The 22,157-nt window shown below is 37.9% G+C and overlaps 1 protein-coding gene across 1 annotated transcript; it reads right to left on the bottom strand.

The window, feature by feature from the left end:
- Positions 1–9,255: 9,255 nt before the first annotated feature.
- Positions 9,256–16,017, bottom strand: LOC108679660 (peptidyl-prolyl cis-trans isomerase-like 3). Its single transcript, XM_018168347.2, has 5 exons — positions 15,230–16,017; positions 14,534–14,671; positions 11,782–11,898; positions 11,214–11,314; positions 9,256–9,843 (listed from the first exon to the last, which is right to left on the bottom strand). The coding sequence occupies exons 1-5, from the start codon at positions 15,230–15,232 to the stop codon at positions 9,708–9,710; spliced, it is 495 nt and encodes a 164-aa protein (XP_018023836.1). The 5' UTR covers positions 15,233–16,017; the 3' UTR covers positions 9,256–9,707.
- Positions 16,018–22,157: the final 6,140 nt, after the last annotated feature.

Raw genomic sequence — 22,157 nt, 5'->3', positions numbered from 1 at the left:
ACGAGACGAAAAATTTCCGGGAAAAAATAACGGAATAGAAGCAAAAAGTGGCCCAGAATAAAGGTATAAAACGGGACAATACATGTGTCCCAGTAATTATGAAACGATACAAGACAGATACGTAAACATAAAACGAGACGCAACGTAACGAGACGCAACGTAACGAGACGCGACTAGTCTTGAATATTCTATAAGAAACAAGATATTCCTTACTTTTCTCAAACAAAACGAAACATTCCGAACGCGTGGCCTCGGAATATCGAGCTTACTCTGTGTGTTCATGGCTAATTGCCAGTCATGGGCGGATTCGGCGACATTTAGCTGCTAAAGTAATTTAGCAGTTAAATTAGTGGGCAGACTTGGCGATGTATGGCTGAATATTCAGTGAATGATGTTGCTAATAAGCTTTTAATCGCACCTGACGAGAACCGTGCGAGTTCAGTACCCGCAATTGCGTCATCGTGAACTTCGAGTCGGTTACGCTGTGTCGTTCGGTCAGCCGCTTACCTGGGCGTGGAAAGACTTTTTCAGACCCTACAAGATGATCCAAATCAAAAGGGATATCTGGGAACTTTCTAAGGAGCAATGAACCGACGAGAACCATGATGACCGAGGTATGAACGAGGGCAATAGCCGTGGGCATAACATAAAGCCGCGACCAAACAAAGAATCTGATGTGGAATATCGAACTTGAGAACATCTGCAATGAAGATGAACCTTCACAGAATTTTTATAGCCGAGATCCACATGAAAATGGTAGATATATACGTCGTAAGTTATGATGTTGGTTAACCAAAGTTTACACCCCAGTGAAGCATTGAAGTCTCTTGTGTCATCACCTCATTAGATCTGGCTTGCCACACATGAGAGTGATTGGTCCTAACCGAGTATAGCGAACGCAGCACCTTCTGCTCTCTGAACTTTTTCGTTTGACCTCTCGGTAATCCAGTTTTAAACCAAAGATTGCTTAAAAAATATGTACAATTGTTTCCCTGGCAGATGTCTGTTTCGTAAAAACGTGTTGGCTGGAAGTAGACTATAGCTACTGGCTGCTACTCGTTAACCCGTTAACAGACAAAATGTTGATCAGAGAATATCCAAAGCAATTTATTATTTAAATTCAATATCAAGGATTAACTAGTACGTCTCGTTAAAAAAGATGAAAATTTCGGGAAATTTTAGAACTCATATTTTAATCGGAACCTCTTGTCTCGATATTTTTCCGGAATTCCCACAGAGAGCTGAAAATTGTCCCGGATTTTATCGCTAGACGGAACAAACCCTGTTGTCTCGCCTCATCTCTAATGGAAAAAATAACCAAACGCAGTCTACCCGCCTATCCGAATCTCGATTGCTTCAGGCGTTGCTTCTTGATCTGTGCGGACTTGCATGAAATGTTTACGTCAGTGCCTGCAATTTTAATGGATGAGTGTGACGTCCTAAATATTCAAAATTACATATTTCTATCTGCTATAAATTACTTTATGTCAGTGTCTTTACCGTGTATCATAAATATTCGACGAGACTATTTTTTTATACTTTTTAGACTTGAGGTGATTTTAGACGATTTAGACTTTTACGGTGCAAGCGCATAGGAGATAACACTGAATTAAATGTTTTACAAATACAAAATTTACTGTGGTAAAGAGAGGGCATAGAAAAGCGTCTACATTACAGCCTTTTGTTTATAATATGATTAAAAATTTCTGAAAAAAATATTTCCCGATTAAATGCAAAAAAACAGTGAATAACCGTGAAACATTTACGGAATTCGATAGCTTAACTTGACGATTTAGATATTTACATAAAAATTGCTACGATAATACACGTAATAGATAGCTCAATGATAAAATTTTCAAATAACACATTTATTTTCGTATAGCAATCATAAGATTCAGGGAAAAACAAATCCGATATTCGTAATTTACGAATAAAAAAACTGGTGAGTTTTCCCTCACAGAAATAAGTATTTCAGGTGGACGAGAGCCTGAGACCAAGAAGGTGCGCGAACGTTCGCCATCAATTTTTTCTCTCCTATATATATATATAGTAGCGTGGCGTTAGTTTCTCCGCGGGTAGCGATTATTAATTTCTGATTGCTTTTCGATTAGAATACGAGTTTCCGAACGATTTCCCGTTTACTACACGGCCACTGTAACGCTTGTCGGACCCTTATTTTTACATCGGTTTTCAACAGGGCATTTGTTATTAAGTCCTTATTTTGCGGGTTATAAACGAAGATATGTAAAGAAAAGTATACTATTAGGAAATGTATCGATAAAATTTTTCTCGTTAGGAGCGTAATTTCATGTAAGAAAGACAATAAAAATGTTTAGGGATAAAAATTCATAATTTCATCATTTACCCTACACATAATGATTTTTTCCAGAGAGATTAAATCATATTATCTTGTTCAATTACTACACTAAGCTCTGAATGTCCGTAATGAATTCGATACACTGTCTAAACATTCATACATGTTCTTTAATGGAATTGCTGGCAGCTCTCAGCTGACCGAATCTTCTCGACGCTTATATTCCTGAAGGTTCCGATGGCATTTCTGATGTGTAATTGAAGACATCGCTGAATTAATAGACCAGGCACATATCCTACTTATAAAAGTACATGGGATTATGCGGATTAGGCGTACAAAAATATGAAGGCAGTATTCCTAAGAAGACGTAAAATAGTGCAATTGTTCACATGTACGAATTCCGTATTATAGATTGCGCAAATTTCTAATCCTCTCTAAACGCGTTCGCGAAGATTGTTTAAGTGCAGGTAACCGCACCGAGATTATCCTGGTTATAGTCCATTGTGATTCGAGGTGTTTTAGCCAATAACGTGATTTTAATAGTTTGAAATAATAAGGATTGCAATCATTGAAATAAATTTGTTGCTTATTTGGTTTCGGCAAATATTTATTGGAGAAAATTTTTTTAATATTCCGTTTACTATAAGAAGGATGGATCTAAAATAACAGTAATAAATATGGTACGAAAAATCAATGGTTCTTGTGACTAACCACTTATTCTGAAAATCAATTCAATAAAATCTAGTTTGCACATATAATGGAATAAATAGTCCATTAGATATTTACTCAAAAAGGGAAAATAAAAACAAGTGAGAGTACAAAATTTATTTTTTGATTCCATTAAATCAAGTTGCTACGCCGTGTCATTCAACTCATTTCAACAATATGTCTGATGTTTATTCTGGTGGAATAGGTTCAAACTAACAAAACAATCGGCTAAAAAATTCGTCTTTCGATGACTAGGAATAAGAGATTCGGTTGAATAGTTCTAGCACCATAGCAATGATTTTACAAAGATACGATTGTGTGCTATTAAAAGTTTCACGCAGTTTCGAAAACGGCGCGAAACTGGGCGAAAGCATGAATTGTGAACCTGAACCGTCCTGCATGGTTAGCTAAGACTGGTCATGAGAACCAACAGACAATAATAGAATAGTAATTGAAGTCGCTTATGGAAGCTAATTTAATCATGTATAAGTGAGCTACATCCTCCCGAAGCGAATCATGAGCACACATTAAAAAAAATAATGCATATATATTTTTTCCAGACAAGTGCGCAGTCGTTATTAACACGTGCGCAGGTCGATTAATCAATCAGAGCGTGACGCAGATAGAAAAATCGGATGGTCCGATTTTAATTCCACGTGTATTTCAAGCGGGCTTCCGATTTTATCTGACTAATGAAAAGTAATTAATGATAAAATAATATTATATCAATTTAAATTGACAGGGAGCATCTGTTCTGGCAGCGTTATAAATTGAAAATAATTAAAGTGCAATGAAAAATAGAGCAGTCAAAAACTCATTTTTTCTTGCTGACCTCAATTTGGCTGATTTATCTGATTTTATGACGCTGGTGAGAAGTGATTAATCATGAAATAATATTCATATTAATTTAAATTGACCGGGAGCAGCTGTTCTGTCAACGTAATAAATTGAAATTAGTCGAATTGCGATGAAAAATAGAGCAGTAAAAATCTCATTAATTTTTGACTTCATTTACTAGCATAGCTATTAAAGTCATTTGAAAAATTTTACAGAAAAATTTTCCTAACTAATGAACACATACTGACGAACACTATTTGCAATAAAACTCAAGCAATACGCACGCATTACAAGTGGCTTCGAAAATAAATAGAACTCAAGCAATACGCACGCATTACAAGTGGCTTCGAAAAATAAATAGAACTCAAGCAATACGCACGCATTACAAGTGGCTTCGAAAATAAATAGAACTCAAGCAATACGCACGCATTTAAAGTGGCTTCGAATTTCACACAACCCTCGCAACAGCCAACGACAGCCTGACTGCCGAATCGAACTCTTTTTCAAAACACTCCGTGCTAGATTTGGCCAAACAGTTACTGCCTATAAGACGTTTTCTCGCGGAAATTTTTAGTAGAAAACGCTCATCTGTAGCGTAATCAATTTAATCAGCACATTTTACCAGCAGTTCTTCATACTTGTAGCTAGAAACTTATACCACGCGTCCGTTGCTTACAAATATGAACATTCGATCAACTTGACTTAACTGCTTCCGTCGGGCGGCGTCCAAGCCGCACGATGAGACACCTGCATTTCAGCACATCACGCGGTATTATTAGGTTCACTATTAAAGAAGCCTACGTAAAAAGATCGCCCCGACTGGCGTTATAATGGTCGGGTACTGAACGGAAATTAGGACTGAAAAACTAAATTTCACTCGGACTGCAATCAGCAGAAGCTAGCTGCATTAGCGGATAACGGACAGCCTACGCTCAGAGGACATGTATATTGTATAATAAGCTTCTTTTTAAAACCTGGACAATCCTCTGGCGGCCTTGGGGATGTCGTGAGGCGCGCGAATAAGACATCTGATGACTTCCACGGAGGGCGCGGCCGAGCCTGAGGAACGGTTAAGAACGTCCTGCCACCCCCCATATAGGGAGTGAGTGAAGATAAGATTGGTAAAGGGCATCAATGATACAAAATAGAGTAGGGAGTAAATAAAAGAAAAAGCAAGCCACTGCACGATTATATACTTGGCGATGAAACGAACAAAGCACCGTATACTTCTCTAACTCGACAAGAATTTACACCTGCGATATTTGTGGTAGCTTTAATTTTCTTTAGCATATTTCTTCCATCTATTTGCTTCATAATCAACTGCATTATACGTGTAAGGTTACTAATGTACCAGTTCAACACTACGCGATACTCTCTCATATCCTCAATACATGTCATGTCGTTCTCCCACGTCGCCATTACTAAGCATTCTTCCAAAACAATACTACTAAACATTCTCGCACGTCAATGGTACTAAACATTTTCTCGCGTCACCAGTATTAGTCGTTTCCCATGCTACCAGCATTAGACATTAGCCCTCCTCTCATAAGCCACATCCTCATTGATGCCACCTTCTTTTCTGTCCGCACAAAATATCGTGGAACCGCACAACGAAATATCGAACCGCACAACGAAATATCGTGGCAACTGCAGCTCATCTCCGACGGTGTAAAGAAGTGACCAATGATCAGCTTTTTAATTTTTAAAAAATTCTTTATTTTAAAATTATATATTCTGTTAATTGAGTCATGCATGCATTGTCTTCAACTTAATGCAAGTGTGAAAGTGTAAAATTTTAGATCAGTTGGACAGGTAGAAGTGTGTTAAATATTGATTTTAAGATTTGTAGCAGACAGACAAACAAACAGACAAGAAGTGAAGTTAAAGAGAAGTGTTGTAATAGAAATGCTAAATTAGGGAAGACCAGATATATTAAACATTTGATTCGAGTTTGGACTAAAACACGTTTCCATTACTGTGTTTATTTGAAATCAACAGCGCTTGGAACTGCTTAGAACTATCACAGTAGGCAACGATTTTTCGCTTGCTGCAAATGTTAATACGAACAGGTAAAAAAATGTCAATTTTTGGACAAAATCGTTGACTCAAGGTAGAAATAAGTATCACAATCGTACACTTCACACTGCACAAAAACCTTAAAAATATCAGCGACAAAATTATCTTTGCTACAAACCCCTGTACAACATAATTCATCAATCGGGAAAAATTATTACTGACAACAAGCATCAGCCTTTTGACCGACAATGACGCATCGAATTCAACCGACTCAGACTCACAGTTAATTAATGAGGTCCTGCCATTATCCTTAAACTTGACTATTTGGGAGAAACCAAGTGCTTGATGGTGCTTCACTTACCGCAGATCTCGAAACCAATCGTTACAAAACATGACCAATTGAGCATGCCGGTCATATGCTCTCTCTATAGACACATTTCATCTCTTATGTGTTCTAAGCCCATGTAGATCAGCAGCACCTTTTTTTCAGGCATTCTTCCACGAATGGGTTAGCAGGTTGTTTTCCTCTTTACGGCCATCAAAGTTCTGATCTTTACCTCTTTGTAGTCTAAAGATACTTGAAGATGTTTTTTATCCCTCCCACTGATGTGCACTGCCTGTATTTCCACGGTACGAGGAATATCGAACCCGGTGGAAGTCTAGTAGCTACTTGAAACTATCGTCAGTCATGAAAAGATCCGGTCAAATGAAACGATATTAGATCTTCTGTGAACAAGGCACGAAAAGGAAAAGAATCTGCGACAGGCCACATCAGGCCTACACATGCAGCGCCGAGTTCAATATGTTATGTTATGTTATATCATTATAAAGTTCATTCGCCTTTTCCGCAAAATTTTTCATTTAAACGATCAGGATTCCTAATTGTCTCAACTTTTCCCCAGCAGTGGTCACAAAGGAAGAGTCGATGATTGATTGGACAAAATTCCTTTGCAGGCTTAAAATTTACAATAGATTCTTGCACAGCACAATCGAGTAGTTCTACCAAGGGCAACATCAATGGGTCCGCAAAGTTCACCTCGCATCCACTAGGGACACTTGGATCATTCCTGAAGGCAGCACAACATCGCCCGTTTTTGGATCCCCAAGGTAAAAGGACGCCACAAACGTCACGTCGGAGATCCCGAGCGCACTGCCTCCGCAGCTCGTTCAATGTAACATCTATAAGGTCTGCTGTTCAGCCCACAGAGCTGGGCAGCGCTACTTGGAAATGTAGCGGCGCTACCGCTACCGCTACATGCTCTAAATGTAGCGGGCGCTACCGCTACCGCTACACCTATATAGATCATTACTCTCGTTAATTACAAAGTGTTTGCACTCGTTTGAAAGCTACAAACGAGACGCGTTCAACAAAGCAACTACCATAGATGTACATGCAATACTTTTTTGTGTAATGCAGTCTTAAACTTTTATAAAATGATCATTTTATATAATTAATTACAAATAAATGGTATTTATATGTCATTATTTAGATTAATTGCAAAGTGTTTGCACTCGTTTGAAAGCTACAAACAAGACGCGTTTAACAAAGCTCCTACCATGGATGTTCATGCAATAGTTTTTGCGTAATGCAGTTGTAAAGTTATGTAAAATGACTATTTTATATATATATTTATATATAAAAAGTCCCATTTATAGCCTATTATTCACGTTGAATTGAACATAAATAAGTCTAAAGACGCGTGCTGGTACCTTGAATGCAAATAATTGGCAATGGGAAAGCTTGGGCTGCAATATCAAGGCTTTTTGGGCATATTCTTCTGTTTTCATTGAATTTTACTTCATTTGGCTCCCCTGAACAATTTAAAAATCCAAAAACGCCATCTTAAAAAAATTATAACTCCAACAGTTTTCAAGCTACGGCAATGAGAGACATACCATTCGATTTGTAAAAACAATACCTAGCGACTCTAGAAGCTTTTTTTTTAATATGAGCATGGTTTGACTTATATATGGGAGGGGGAGGAAGGTGGGGGAGTAAAAATGTGAAAAAATGGGAAGAACGCGAAAAAAAAGATGAGGAAAATCAAAAATCGGGGCTCTACGGTCGCTAGATATTGTTGTTACAAATCGAATGATATGTGCCTCGCCATTGTAGCATAAGATTTGCAAAAGTTATAAACTTTTTTAGAGTACCCCTTATTTGCCGTTTTCTATTAATTCCACGTTTTCTTTCATTTTTTTAAATTTACATGAACAAAAAGGTCTTAGATTTCTATTTTACATATGTGTACCAAGTTTCAAAACGATCCGTCTGTAAACAAAAAAGTTTTGTTGGAGGGTAGCCGGTCCCCTTAAGGAAAATCTAAAGGCTTTATCTATAAATGTAGCGGTAGCGCTGTAGCGGCAAAAACCTCGTATCGCTACTTAAATATGTAGCGGGCGCTACCGCTACCGCTACATTGCCTTAAATGTAGAGCCGCTACCGCTACCGAAAATGTAGCGGCCGCTACATGTAGCGCGCTACTGCCCACGTCTGTCAACCCACTCGTCGAAGTCGTACGTTACTTTCGATTTCATAGATATAAAATTTCAAGTTTGTGCAGCATTGACATTATTAGAGTGTATAGCAAATATTATTTTAATTATCCTGTCAAGATTCTGTGTATTGGCCGCGACCCCGTTTGACGACTTTGTCATTCTACCAACGCCCGGAGATAATATAACTTTCCGTGTCGCTTGTCATCACTGTGAGCTATATGGAAGCAGGTGATCAGTCTTCCACCAGATTGCATGAGCGAATTTTTTTTACAGTGGACTCACGCAAATGATGAGTATGCAGTGTGATGTTGCCACATGCCATTTCCTGCATTTATAGAAAAGCTCATGCTTGTTCCGGGCGTTCAGGTCCGGTAGAAAACAAATTAGAGCGCATTAAACTGTGACTTAGTCAACACAAACCAAGACGAAGGCAAAATGGAGTGTGGAGCAGTAAACACTTAAAACTAAAAATTACATAGGTATAAAAAAATTGATTAGATATTCCCGGCCTCCATAGGCAATGATAGACAATCTTTACATATTTCCTGAGACAATCCTCAGTAGTTCCTCAGTCAAAATTCTGATAACATTTTTGGATAACAGTCTTGGAAAAAGTTCATCAGATTGCTCTGAAAATTTCTGGAGCTTGTTTGTAGCTCCAGCACTCTGAAGGAGTTTTTTTCGATAGCCGAGGGCTCCTGCACTTTTGCCTCGGTTTACTTCAGTCGAAAGCAAGAGAACTTCTTAGGAACAGTCATTTCTTAAATAGAAATGATAGGAACGGTTATTTCTGGCCTTTGGAACGAATATTCATGGAACTCGCACATGTCTGCAATGCCAACAACATCTAAAGGCAGTTAAGGAAAAAAAGTTATATAATGAAACGCTTCTTGGTAATAGTTTATTCGAATGTAAAAATTGGGTAGAAATAATCTTAAAGCTATTGAGATCCATGAGTAAGCCGTGTTGAATGACCTCGAGAAAATGAATGCTTTTCTACCAATTCCCCAGGTGACTGTGTAATGTTATCAAACAATATCTGACGAAAAAAAGTTATGCTTGATAAAATAATTCTTCAAAATATTATTATAATCCTTTGTCTAATTCCATCATGAAGTGTTTTATGCAAATATCTCATTATTAAATAATATAGATGAGAACATAAAGCTGCTTTGCAACAAGGATTCTCGGCGAAGCGACGATCGCGGTCTCTCCTCCATGGAAGGAAGGAAGGCGAGACCTGACTTGTCGGCGACGGGGTTGTGCGTGGGTGAAAGGAGGCCCAATTTATCGAAGACAAGAGGCTCTGCCCGATTTATCGGATAAAAAGGACTCATCCGGACTTGTCGGCGATGGGGTTGGCGTGGATGGTGACGGAGTTGAGGCGGGTGGGGCGCGTAGGGCGGTAGGTCTTAGCATCCACAGGCAGCTTCTCGAGTTCATCCAGAGTATCGAAGCCGTCTATGACTCTGCAACAAACAATACTTGAATCTACGCTCATGTTTTTAACATTTTTCAAATTATTTACAGATGATAGAAATTTATAATTAGAATTCTGTATAATGGTTAAATCGTCAATTGGAATTAGCTCAAGTTGATAGTTACAGCCCAGTAAGTGCGAGCATTAGAGGATTCGACCGGGGGGGGGGGGCTAATCTCAAGTGTATACAAAAATAAGATCGAAAATTAAACAGCAAAATGGAGAAGAAACACAAATTGAAATCCTGTCACCCATGATTTTCTCGATCAGATTTAAAACAAAGAAATACAGCAGAGACGCCCGTGGATCGCTCCGACCAGCGCGAGCGCCCCTCCAACTGCCATGCATTTTTGCACATACAAATTTACGTCCACGTTCTGCGGCACAATTACGCAACGTCTTCACAAGTAACTATCTTTATTTTACAAGTATCACTAATTTCAGAAATCATGATAAAAGTTCCACAGCAGACAATGCATCAACCTCGAAAGCAGAAAACTGAACTTCCATGCGGCAAAAAGCATCTGGATGGCCCGCAGTTAGCGACCTCAAGTTTTTTATGCTATCCTGAATGTTGTTCTCTGGCGGTTGGAAGAATATTCCGAATGAGAATTCGGATCTTTGAATGCGCATATCTCTAAGAAGTTATGAATTGACTGCTTGTCATGCATCAATTATTCTCTCGACCTATTCATGTCATCACAGTTCCAAGCTACGGTGTTCCTAGTGTTGTTCATGGCTCACTGCATAAAATCATTCCCACTGAGTAATATCAACACAAAATGGCGAAAAAGCTACTCGAAGTAACGGGAAGCAACCTTCAATGATGTTAAGCAGCCTGCGATAATCTGCAAGTTGTTCTCGGTCCATGGCAAATAATCACAGATTTATAATTCTTCTTCTATGAAGAATCAGAGTTTGGGGCTTACGATCTCGAAGTTAAGAGTTAATTTATTAGGAGAAATAATGGAAAAAGTTGACTGAAGTTATAATAGATGTTCATAATCAATGCTATTAGGAGAGAAAAGAAATACGTTTCTTAATGGAACTTTCGATTGTCAGATTTGTCCTTCAATGGTCTGGACTCAGCTGCAACACCATGAATAACGTTCTCTGCATTGAAATTCTACTTTCATACTACGATATATTTTGAACTTAGAGAGATATAGCTGATAAATATAAGAGAACTTGATAAAAACCATAAGACAGAAAGACAAACTGATTCGGGTCACATCACACGGAGAAGAAGAGAAGTGGGTCCAGTGTTGACTAAAAGTCATGAGATCTAAGGCATCCAAGTCATTATTAATGGTACTTAAGAATAAATAATTCAGAAACATATCAATTTTTACAACTGACTTGCCGAAGACAGTGTACTTGAGGTCGAGATGAGGCTGCATGCTGTACGTGATGAAGAACTGCGATCCGTTGGTGTCAGGACCGTTGCTGGCCATGCTTACCTGCACAACACTCGGTCAAGTCAATTTCAAGCTATGAATACATATGAATAGCTTCGGGAATATTACAACTATTGCAATACACGTAAACAATGTGCGGGAGGAGCGTTGAAACGAGTCTTACTTTTGCAACAACCAAGTGAGGAAATATTAGATAATTGATTAATACTACCGCACGTTGTTCATAATTACTTTAAAATTATAATCTATTTGTATATTCAAACGAATTGATATCTGGAAAATCTCATAAATTAATACAAAAATATGTATTTCGGTAACACATACACTTGTTTTCTAGCTTCTGAAAACCTTTTCAGAAGTACGTTAAAAGTTTAACCCTCAGACTGTAACGCTAATTAACAGGCCATGAAACTCGCAAACCATTACCGATGGCTACTGCATTCGTAGAGAAACGGTCAAATGTGGAATTTAAAGCAGAGCTTATAATGTAGTCATAGTAAGGAGCTCACAATGCCTCTGGAGTTGTGTTTGAGGTCGTCTCGGACTTCGTCTTCAAACTTGCTGCCCCAAATAGAAGAGCCTCCTTTGCCGGTGCCGGTTGGGTCCCCGGTCTGGACCATGAAGCCCTGGAATACGGTCACACATCACCACCACAACTCAATTATATCAATCCCTAACATAATTATATTGTTTGGAGCGAAAAATAATATTAAATAGGCCTGAGCATATAAGGACCTATTTGTTAAATCCTGTACAACACTTCTCGCCAGATGATGCCTCGATCAGTGCATTTTCTTACATTCTTGATGGTTGTAAAAAAGCCCACGATTACCTATTACTCTAACACATAATTACGCTCTTTTATAGACGCACGCCCGCGAAACCGGAATCTCATTATTTTTCCATGCACTTGCGATTCTCTCAAATTCATCGTCAAGGTAAACAACGCGCGACATTTTTATTAGAAATGCATGCCTCATTTCTCTTGACTCCAAGCTGGAATGGCGTATCTAAGTTTCTCCCACACCTCACATAAATAGAAGAAGACGTACTTTGCTAATTCAGCGTGACGTGGGAACCGACATAACCCATCTAAAATATCTTGTGTGCAGTAAACACTTTGGTATGGGGCTTTCATGAGGCTACGACACACCTATCAGTCCTGGTCTCCTGCCATTAAAATGACTGTCCAAACATGTCCTCATGCACTGATTGCCGTCGAATATTAATTGTGTCAACAGGTACGTAATAAAAATTTAGATTTGGCACAACATAAATACGACTCTATTACTCGTACAAACATTGACAAGAAAATTCATCCTAGGCTTTTTCCACCCTTTTCGCGCTCAATTCGTGAGAAGATAAATCGTATTCACGCAAAGTGAACACGGTTCAGCACGCGAAGAGCCTGGAAGGAAACGTATTGTGACACCCATTCATCTTCATTAGAGTTGGCGGCCAAAATGAAGATCGAGATGCCAACAACGCAATAAATGTAGAGGATCGTTCCTTGTACGAGGGTATCCATATAAAAAAATTTATAAACTTAATTGATAGTATGTATGAGCGCTAGTGTTTGTTGAGATGGTAAACAATGTATGATTGGGATCAACGACATACTGTGAGAGCAAGTTTTTATAGCGGCCATTTAAGGGAAGCGTATTTCAAGCTGTTGCAAAGGGCGAGGTGTCTTCTATGCTGGCTTGAGTGTGCGGCGTCGTTGGGCTTAAAGGCAATTAAATTCTACTGAAGGCTCTGTAGCACAAACACAGTTTGCAGGTTTGCAGACGGAGCTGATGTCAGGGCCAAGTAACGGACGCAAGAAACTGATACTTACAACTCAGTAATTCATTTTTCTCAGGGACTCCCATAATATCTATCAAAGATGGCGAAAATTTACAAGAAAGCCGTGAACTCGAGAAACAGCAAACATAAGGCAGTTATGGAATCGACTATCAAGTCATTCAAAAAACGAGCACTGTGCAAAAACTGTTGTCCATGAGTACGGTCACAGCCCTCGGCAGCAATGACACGGGCCCAAGCTAGAAACAACGTCATCCAATGGCAAATACGGCACCAACGTTACGAACCCTGACCGCCAATAACTGGACACACCCTGCAGTCGTGGGGTACATTAAGAAGCGGGACGAGACGACTGCGAGACTTGCAGTGTCACGGGGATAACGCAGTTCGACCACTTGGGCCAACACCGCTGTCATTATTTCAGAGGATGTATAGAATGCATATGTTCGCGGTAAGGCAATCGTAACACTTAGCGTGATCGCACTTCGGATCGAATATTCTGGATCACAAGTAATATTGATGAAAAATTTTATTGGACACCTCTGATTGTGAAGAAATATTAAGCATTATTTGTTTTATGAGGAAAATAGTAAAATTTTATGTATTTTTAACACAGAATCTACTTGGACGCTCATGGTCTCCTCAAATACCTAATTTGGATCATATTAAAAAGTGCATTTTTCTCATGCACAAATTTATACGTAAGTAATGGTTCATGGCAACCCTGTCTTTATAGGTACTATTTTTTGCACAGTCTTATGACTGGTCATAAGAATACTTTAACAAAGAAAGCCTCTGACGTTACAAAACCACAGTACCTTGCCAATCAAGACATCAATCCCAATAATATAAATCAAAAAGTTATTCTTGAACATTTTATTCAGGATCAGCATTCAAATTTCTAGCTGATGATTGGCATCAAATATATTGAATATGCAATGTCCAAAATTTAAATGATCTATTTTTCACTAGGTAGGTATATCAATTAAATGACGCAATTCAGTCAAAACACCTACAGACAAATCATTCAGCTTCTATCAATGATGCCTGTAAAATTGTTTTAATATTTAATGAAAGTTTAAACTTTCATTTTTTACCATCTTGATTCCTGAATCATATCTCGTGTAACCAAGTGTCAACAGCCATGATTTAACATCAAAACTTTCTCAAATTAGATATTTTCTAACTTATATCAACTGTGAAAAGAAGTAATCAATGAGTGACAAGCAACTACCACTGTGATATTAAACTCCTCTAATACTCTGACAATTATTACACTTCAAGTAAAGTCAACCCATAGAATGGTAAACAAAATACTCAACGAAGCATCAGAGATATTCTCAGAATTAGCTAAAGTTCTAGCAAAATTTAACACAAAAAAAATTTCAACATTGGATAAATATTCACTAAGTTGATATAATGATACTCATATTCTGCTTAGGGATAGAAATGTCTAACCTTGATGTTCCTGTGGAATAAGCAGCCATCATAATAGCCAGAGGCACATAAGGCTAGGAAATTGTGGCAGGCCTTTGGACAGGGATCAATGAACAGCTCTATCTTCAGGTCTCCAACATCCGTGTGGAGTGTGACACTCTGCAAGCAGAACTATCGTAATAGCTTCCGCTATATTCATATACCTATGCACAGTAGCACAGCAAAGCATAACACTTTATAATCAAATAAAACTATATATATAATATGTTTTAGTGAAAAATCTATCTGCCAAGATGCTGACAAATATTGCTGATAGCATATAAAGAATAAAAATTTTACACATTTTGTGAAATCTTGGTCACAAATTGCTATGCAATAACTTAATGTTAGAGCTGTACTGTACACTAGAATAGTTAGAAGGATTCTGAGAATAAATATGATTACATGCATTTATTTCAGTTTAAATAAGTGAAACTTAGTAAAAAATATTAAAAAACTTGATAAGTAAAAATTAAATCAGGTAGGTGATCTGAGATTTGGCAAAGTCATACACACTTTTGTTCTTGACCATTAAGTAAATTCTTATAAATTATGAATAATAGCTGTAAATTCAAAGGGGCTGCATAGCAATTAAATAATTTGTTTCTATATTTACATATAAGTTATAGTTATACCAGTCTGTTTTAGTATTTTCTGTTGGTACACTTAGTCACTTACCATTATATTTTCTTGTGTGATTTGAATAATTCAATTTTTTCTTTAGGGAGATGAAATTTGAATATTTTAGAAATATCTACTCAACTAAAATTAATATATACACAAACTAAAACACTAATACCTTGAAATTATTCAAGAAATTATAAATAATAGGCCATATTGATATTTGATAAATGATCATTAGCTAAATAAATTGGATTTGGATTTGGGGCATGGTGACTCTGAAGGGAAGAATGACATTTCAGAGTCAGGCCTTTGCAACGGCCATCAGCCACGCATCACATTTTCATTTGTTAGTAGAAAGGAGGAAGAAAGGGAAACTATAAACAGCAAGGAGGGCGTGAGGGTTCGTGCTAGGGGTAAGATGAGAGCTAGGTGAAAGGGAATCATGAGGAAATTCATATGGTTTATTATTGCTATATCTCAGTTTTTGCCCTATGTAACTTTACATTTACATTAGTTATGTGGCCTCTAACGCCCTAAGTGACTATCTGTGTTATATTGAATTATTATGGTTTGGTTATTCTATCTTTATTATACTGCTGCTCTCTACTGTCCCCCGGCCTCCACTCTTGCCAGCCTCCTCCTTTCCCTCACTCTTCATGCACTCTCCAGAAAACGCTTTCCACTCTCAGTCATAGCGGCTGTCACCCCAGTTGACAAGCCCACTATCATTGCCATCCATTCGTCTCGTGTTCTCTCATATACCACTCCGTCACCCTCACCTCTTTCATCCAGTATCACTCTCATCATTTCCAGACTCTCCCGCTCATATGCATCACACTCCATCATCAGGTGCTCCACAGTTTCCCTCTCACCTCTGTCACACATGAAACAAATATCCTCTCTTCTCTCATTCCACCAGTACGTCCCAGCATTCACACTCAAAGCATTTGCTCTCACACAGTACATTAGATCTCTACCTCTACTTCTATCATATATGTACTCATACCTTGGCACCTCTTTTATCCTGTACAACTTCAGGCTGTCCTTTCTTTCTTATTGAAATTGTTGTAGGACTATTTTTATCCTTCTACCAGCCACGTTTTGGGCCTGAGGGTGTTTGCTGCAAGGGTGTCAAGAAAACAAGGAATTGGTGATGGTCTCCACCTCCCCTACAACCATCCCAAACCACCTTTTCATTAGAATTTTCCTTGTGTTTATTTAACAATTTATTGAACAATACAACAAGAAGAACCAGGTATATACAGTGAACAGAGAAGAAAAGAACAAGGGCAAAACCGAGGCACAGGGGTCTATAACCTCAAATAATGGCATTTTCAAGTTTGCCTGCTTTAACCAGTTTAAAAAAAAATTAACATGATAAACCTAAGGAGTGCACTAATCCATAAAAAATATGAGTTACTTTAACTTTACATGATTAAGTTAGTGATGCATATCAAATAGTGAGCAAGCGTCTACTAAGATGTCAACACTGAAATTGATACATACTTTGCTTTAATTTTATACTTTAATTTCACATTATATTGCATCTCACTGGAGAGGGGGGTATGCAGGACCCCTACTCCCCTAGTAGGGGAAATCCTACTTCCTTGCAGCATCACTGAAATAAGCTTCCCACAACAAAATTATTGAACAAAAATTTCCAGAAAATGTTTTGATTAGTCAGTCTAGTCATAAAAAAGGAATACCATTAACATAAGAGTCATAAAACTAACTGACTAAATACAATGTAATGTTACCATCTGGCTTAATCTGTAGCCAAATAAAAACCATATCTTCTGTTAGTTAGACTGTTACAGTAGAACACTAAATATCAGTTCTGATATTCACAGTTAGATAGCCATAGCCTACCTACAATTATGATGAATTAGGGTAAACGCGGTATATTCCGACATCGTAGGTAATTCCGTCACTTCTCTAGTTTTTCCTTTATATTAAGCTTTGTTTTAGTTCCATGCGTTCATTGATGGTTGAAATGATGACGTCATACATTTGCGTGTCGAAATACTTTTCAATATTTGTTAGTGTTCTAATTCAAAGCCGTGTTGTATCCCAATACAGCTCACACAGCGAACGGAATTCGAATACGTTGATGTCGGCATTACGTATCAGTTAAATTTGAAGCGCTGACGCAATACGACTCACCATGTGTCGAATATTGCCACACACAGTGACGGAATATAGGGATTTGGTAGGTTTCCATTCTAAAGGCTTTTTAATAAATATGGCAACATTTTTGTGACGTTTCATTGTTGCTGACGCGTAGTGAAGTGTTTTGAGAGTCACATGAAGGCAACAGAACTTACATAACGCATACGGTTTTTTTATAGTTTTTTATTTCTCGATGCGTCCTTAATGTGTCGGAATATACCGCGTTTACCCCATCTTACTGAGAACACCACATGAGTGACATGACTGATGACACCGCAATCATCATTAAGTGAAGTTAGTGAACACCAAGCAATTTACACCCAGTTGCTCACAATGCTCAGTTTTACATTGCCATTTCAATGAAAAAAGGCTATCAGTATCAATGTACTCTAAAATTTAACCCATGCAGTATGCAACTCAATAAATCACGCTGTCTGCACTCTGCACAGCAGACAGCAGCACAAATCGTAATGCGTAACCTCAGAACCTGCCTTCCCAATGCCCTAATTTTCAATTCAAGATAGCTTCAGCATTCTTGAGCATTGCAAAATGCACCTCATTTTATCTTTATTATTATAAGAAGCTGTAAATTTATCGATAATCGAGGTGCAACTAGATCCGAAAACTGTCGTGTTTCTTCTTCTTCTTCTTCTTCTTGTTTGATGATTACTGGAGCTTTGGAGACCCGTCCATGTAGCTCCACGTCTGCAGGGGGATTCAGTTGTTACATAGGGAGTTATATGTCAATATCATGTTCAGGGAAATATTTTGCAGCAGGTAGATCAAGGGACATGTTTCAAAATAAAACATCATTCAATATTATCAGGAGATGTTAGTGACTAGTTCATACTAAACAGAAGATGCCATTAAATTACCGTAGCTAGGCCAAATTACCCAAGTTAGTAACTAGAGGATGCCCTACCTTGTGCCACATACGAGAAACCAGACTCTAGGTGAGGGTCCAGCCTGGGTGGCACAACCTGGAGCCTCTTTCAGCCAAATGTGGCTAGTGCAAACCAGGGATGGCAATGATTAAATCAAAATGATTAAATCATGTGATTAAATCACTTGATTTTTTTATAAAAAAATCATGATTTTTTTTATTTTTTTTTATTTTTTTGATTTATTTGATTTTTTCATATATTTAAATATATTGAGTGGCAATCTTTAATTTATATTGAGGTATTGTTATTTATGGTTTAGCATAAATGTACTATGAATGACACCATGGTATATAAACTTGTTGCCTTTAGTGTGTATTAGGTTCAAATAAATTGAATGTTTTTGGTATGGAGGCATCATGTGTGCAGTACATTGTACGTAGCTAGCAGCTTAGCTAATTCTTATAAGGCTATAAGTAGTCTTTAACTATTTGACTATTTGTTATATATTGATTACAATATACAATTTAAATGAGTTAGCTAGCTTATACAGGGTGGGGCAGAACTGATTGAACAGTTTTGGGGTGCAAAATAAAAGAGTAATGGAGATACATAAAGAAAAAAGTTTATTTTCCTCAACATTAGCATAACATACCATTCAAAATACTTATGTTTTGAAAACAATATCAGGAAAATGGCGTTTGTTAGCTGCATCACACAGTTGGAGTCGTTTTCGGGAGTTTTCTACAGCGCGTTCACACATATGGCGAGGTATGGCCATTAAATTAGCATTAGTGCGTTAACAATGTGTGCATTTGGGGCGGTCCATTCTAGCTTTCTAACGCTGTTTGGATTACAGTGGCAGTGACGTTGCACACGTTCTGATGGTAATTGGATTCTTACGACTGGCGTTGCACACGTTCTAGCAATGATTGGATTCATTTGACTGTGACGTTGGACGCGTTCAAGCATTGATTGGATTCTTTTGAGTGTTACGTTGGACGCGTTCCATGGTCAGGAAGATGTGCCAGGTGTGCGGGAATTTATTTTGTCATTTTAACGACCTGCGTGGTGCGCCGTACTACGTTGGTAAAAAAATGCGCCGTGCGCCGTACTTTAGAAAGCTAAAATCTAAGTTAATTGGACCTACAAAACAAACTAAGAGATATTATATCAAAATTTCTATTTCAAGAGAGCCTTCAGATAGGTTACTCACCGATTTTCAAAGTGTCACAGCTCTTACCAACGTCCGTCGTCGACCGCAGCTCGAACCGGAATCCCGTGGAGACACTTCGCTATCAACGACTCCGAATCGTCCGTCCTCCCGCGTGTTGACAAAATTCTTCAACTGTCGTGTTTCGAATCGCAAAACAGTACATCGGATTGTCGATGTCGGTCCGCAAAAACTGAAAACATGATAATGAATTTCGGTAAATGCTTATTTTGCTGGATAACTGAACAAGTTGTCTCCATAAGTTGTCTCCATAGACAACTGAACTAGTTGTCTCATAAGTGCATGAGACAATTACGGGGAGAAACTTATTCATTGCGTTGATAACTTTGCCTTGAATGCACTAATTTTTTGTTTATTTTCAGCTCGGGCATTTACTTTGAAATGGACTGGTTATATGCAGTCCTAAATGTCTAAATTTGTACTTGAAGTTCTACGAAGTGAAAATACTGACGTATATGTTAATCTAGCGCATGGGTGATACAACGGCATGCAATGTTACATAATACAACATCGCTTTGATGATTTCGGTAAGAAAAATCTGTGTAGAAAAACACCGGCTGGAATAAATACTACAATAGTTCAGATTGAGTGATGCGACAGAAATATACCAAGAAAAACTGCAAAATGAAGTTTAAATAATATTCGCTTTGTATGATATACCGCAAGCCGATCCTGGCATTGCCTGTATGATTGTGATAGCAGAATCCATGCTCAGGTGATTCGTATGTTAGGGTTTTAGAATCACTGAATACTTTCAAACTGAAACAGTTTCTCAGTCTCTCTTTAAACCGAAACCGTTTATTACTTACGTTACAAACTTTATCGAGTTTTTTTTTTTCATTTAACTGCTGACTGTACTTGAATTTTCTTCAAGCGCACATTGGGAATCTTGTTTGAGAATGTATCGAACATGAAAACATTACATTAGGTCACAACTGACATCCAAGCTCTACACAAGACACGTGAAGGTGCTTTGGATTCACCGTGAACTAAAAAGAACTTTCATTAAAGAGATTTTTCAAAATGTATTAGGCAATAGTTTTGTTGATCGTGCGCATAAAATTTGACTCATCCCGAGGTTAACACTGCAAGCAAATTAAGGTAAAAGGCCGTAGTTGAAAACTACGTTGTTAAGTGTTTAAGTTGGCACATACTGGAGTCTTTGTCAACAATGTCCGATTGACTGACATGTCAAGATGAGAAACGTCTAAAAATTAAATAAAGGAAGCTCTACACGTAAAATTAGAAAAGCTCGTGGATAAGTCTCTTGACATTGCAGAAAATGTAATAGGTTCTGAGCTAAGCTTAATATACCATATATCTAAGCTTAAACAACACACTAGCGTTGTCAAAAACCACTCAAGAAATCGTCCGGAGATTTTCTATTCTATATGAATATGAATACCGTAACAAAACCCTTGCAGAATTCCTAGAAACAAAAGTAACTCTAATTCTTTGGCGAAATAAATCGTTGAAGAACCCAGCAGTACAAATGAAACAATGAAAAAAACAAATATTATGTGACATTAGCTTACAAATCCAAAAATGGCGAACATTTGAACTCGTAATAAATTTAATTGTTCCCGAAGTTGCTTGATCTTCAGTTCTTTGACGCTGACGTCGGTGAACTGCCAGAGCAAACTTGGAAATCTACTTTCACTCACAGAAAAACTATGCAGGAATAAATGAAAATTTGATGTACAAACAACTTTCCGGCTATTGGTGTGAGGCGCTTAATAAAAGCAGTGGTGCAAGAAAAATGTATTCATCAAATAAGTATCCATCAAAATAGGTGATATGGTACATGTTTAAAAAAAAATCTCTGTCAATACAGGCATGACAAACTGGGCATTGATGAACAAGAGGAATTTTTACCGAACAGTAAAAAATATACAAGCGCGCAAAATGTGCTCAAGTCTGTAATGTAAAAGTTGACAATTATTTCGTTTCCTTTAATAAATCTTATATAATAAAACCTCAAGTAACAAAAAGAGGAATACTAAAAGCCTTCTCAACGATCACTGGTGAATGATGAACTCCTTTGACCAACGATATTTCTCAGCGTTTGCTGCTCGCTATCATTAATACTGATAATAATAGCCAGGCTACTGCACGGTCAGAAGCCCGTTCACGGTTAACAGTAATTAAGTGTTATTATTTATGAGGGCATTTGTTAACAGCCTTTTTAAATTCGGAAGCGAGCTACCCAACACGCCTGTGTAGATTATCAAACATTTTTTAATGTGGCAAGAAACGGATATTAAGGTTTAGCGTTATAAAACAAGAACAGTATCATTCAATCCTTTCAATTAAACAACGAACAGGATGTACACGAGTAAAAACGTACATTCCTCTGCATGAAACTAAAAATCACAAGGATATGACGCAGGCGCGTGAAACGTTAGCAAATTTTTCCAGTTATGCCATCTATTAATAACGTTAATAATGCAGTTGTAATTCAATCGTCATGATGCAGCATTTAAAGGCAGACCTAAGTCCTAACAATGAACAAATTCACCATAGTTTTTTTTAGTTGCCCACGCATGTCTAGCGCAAGCAGTTCGGCATACGGCGACGGCTGCGGCCAGTCGTCTGCTGCCGCACTCCACTTGTTCCAGTTAGGCCGTTTCAGCTGATGAGGTATTAAATTAAGCCCCACTCGTGATGAAACATTATTTCCGTAAGAAACAGCAATGCT

The sequence above is a fragment of the Hyalella azteca genome, unplaced genomic scaffold, assembly GCF_000764305.2.
Source record: "Hyalella azteca isolate HAZT.00-mixed unplaced genomic scaffold, Hazt_2.0.2 contig17671, whole genome shotgun sequence".
Lineage (NCBI taxonomy): Eukaryota > Metazoa > Arthropoda > Malacostraca > Amphipoda > Hyalellidae > Hyalella > Hyalella azteca.
The sequence above is the reverse complement of the archived record's forward strand: the minus strand, read 5'-3'. Positions and strand labels throughout refer to the sequence as shown.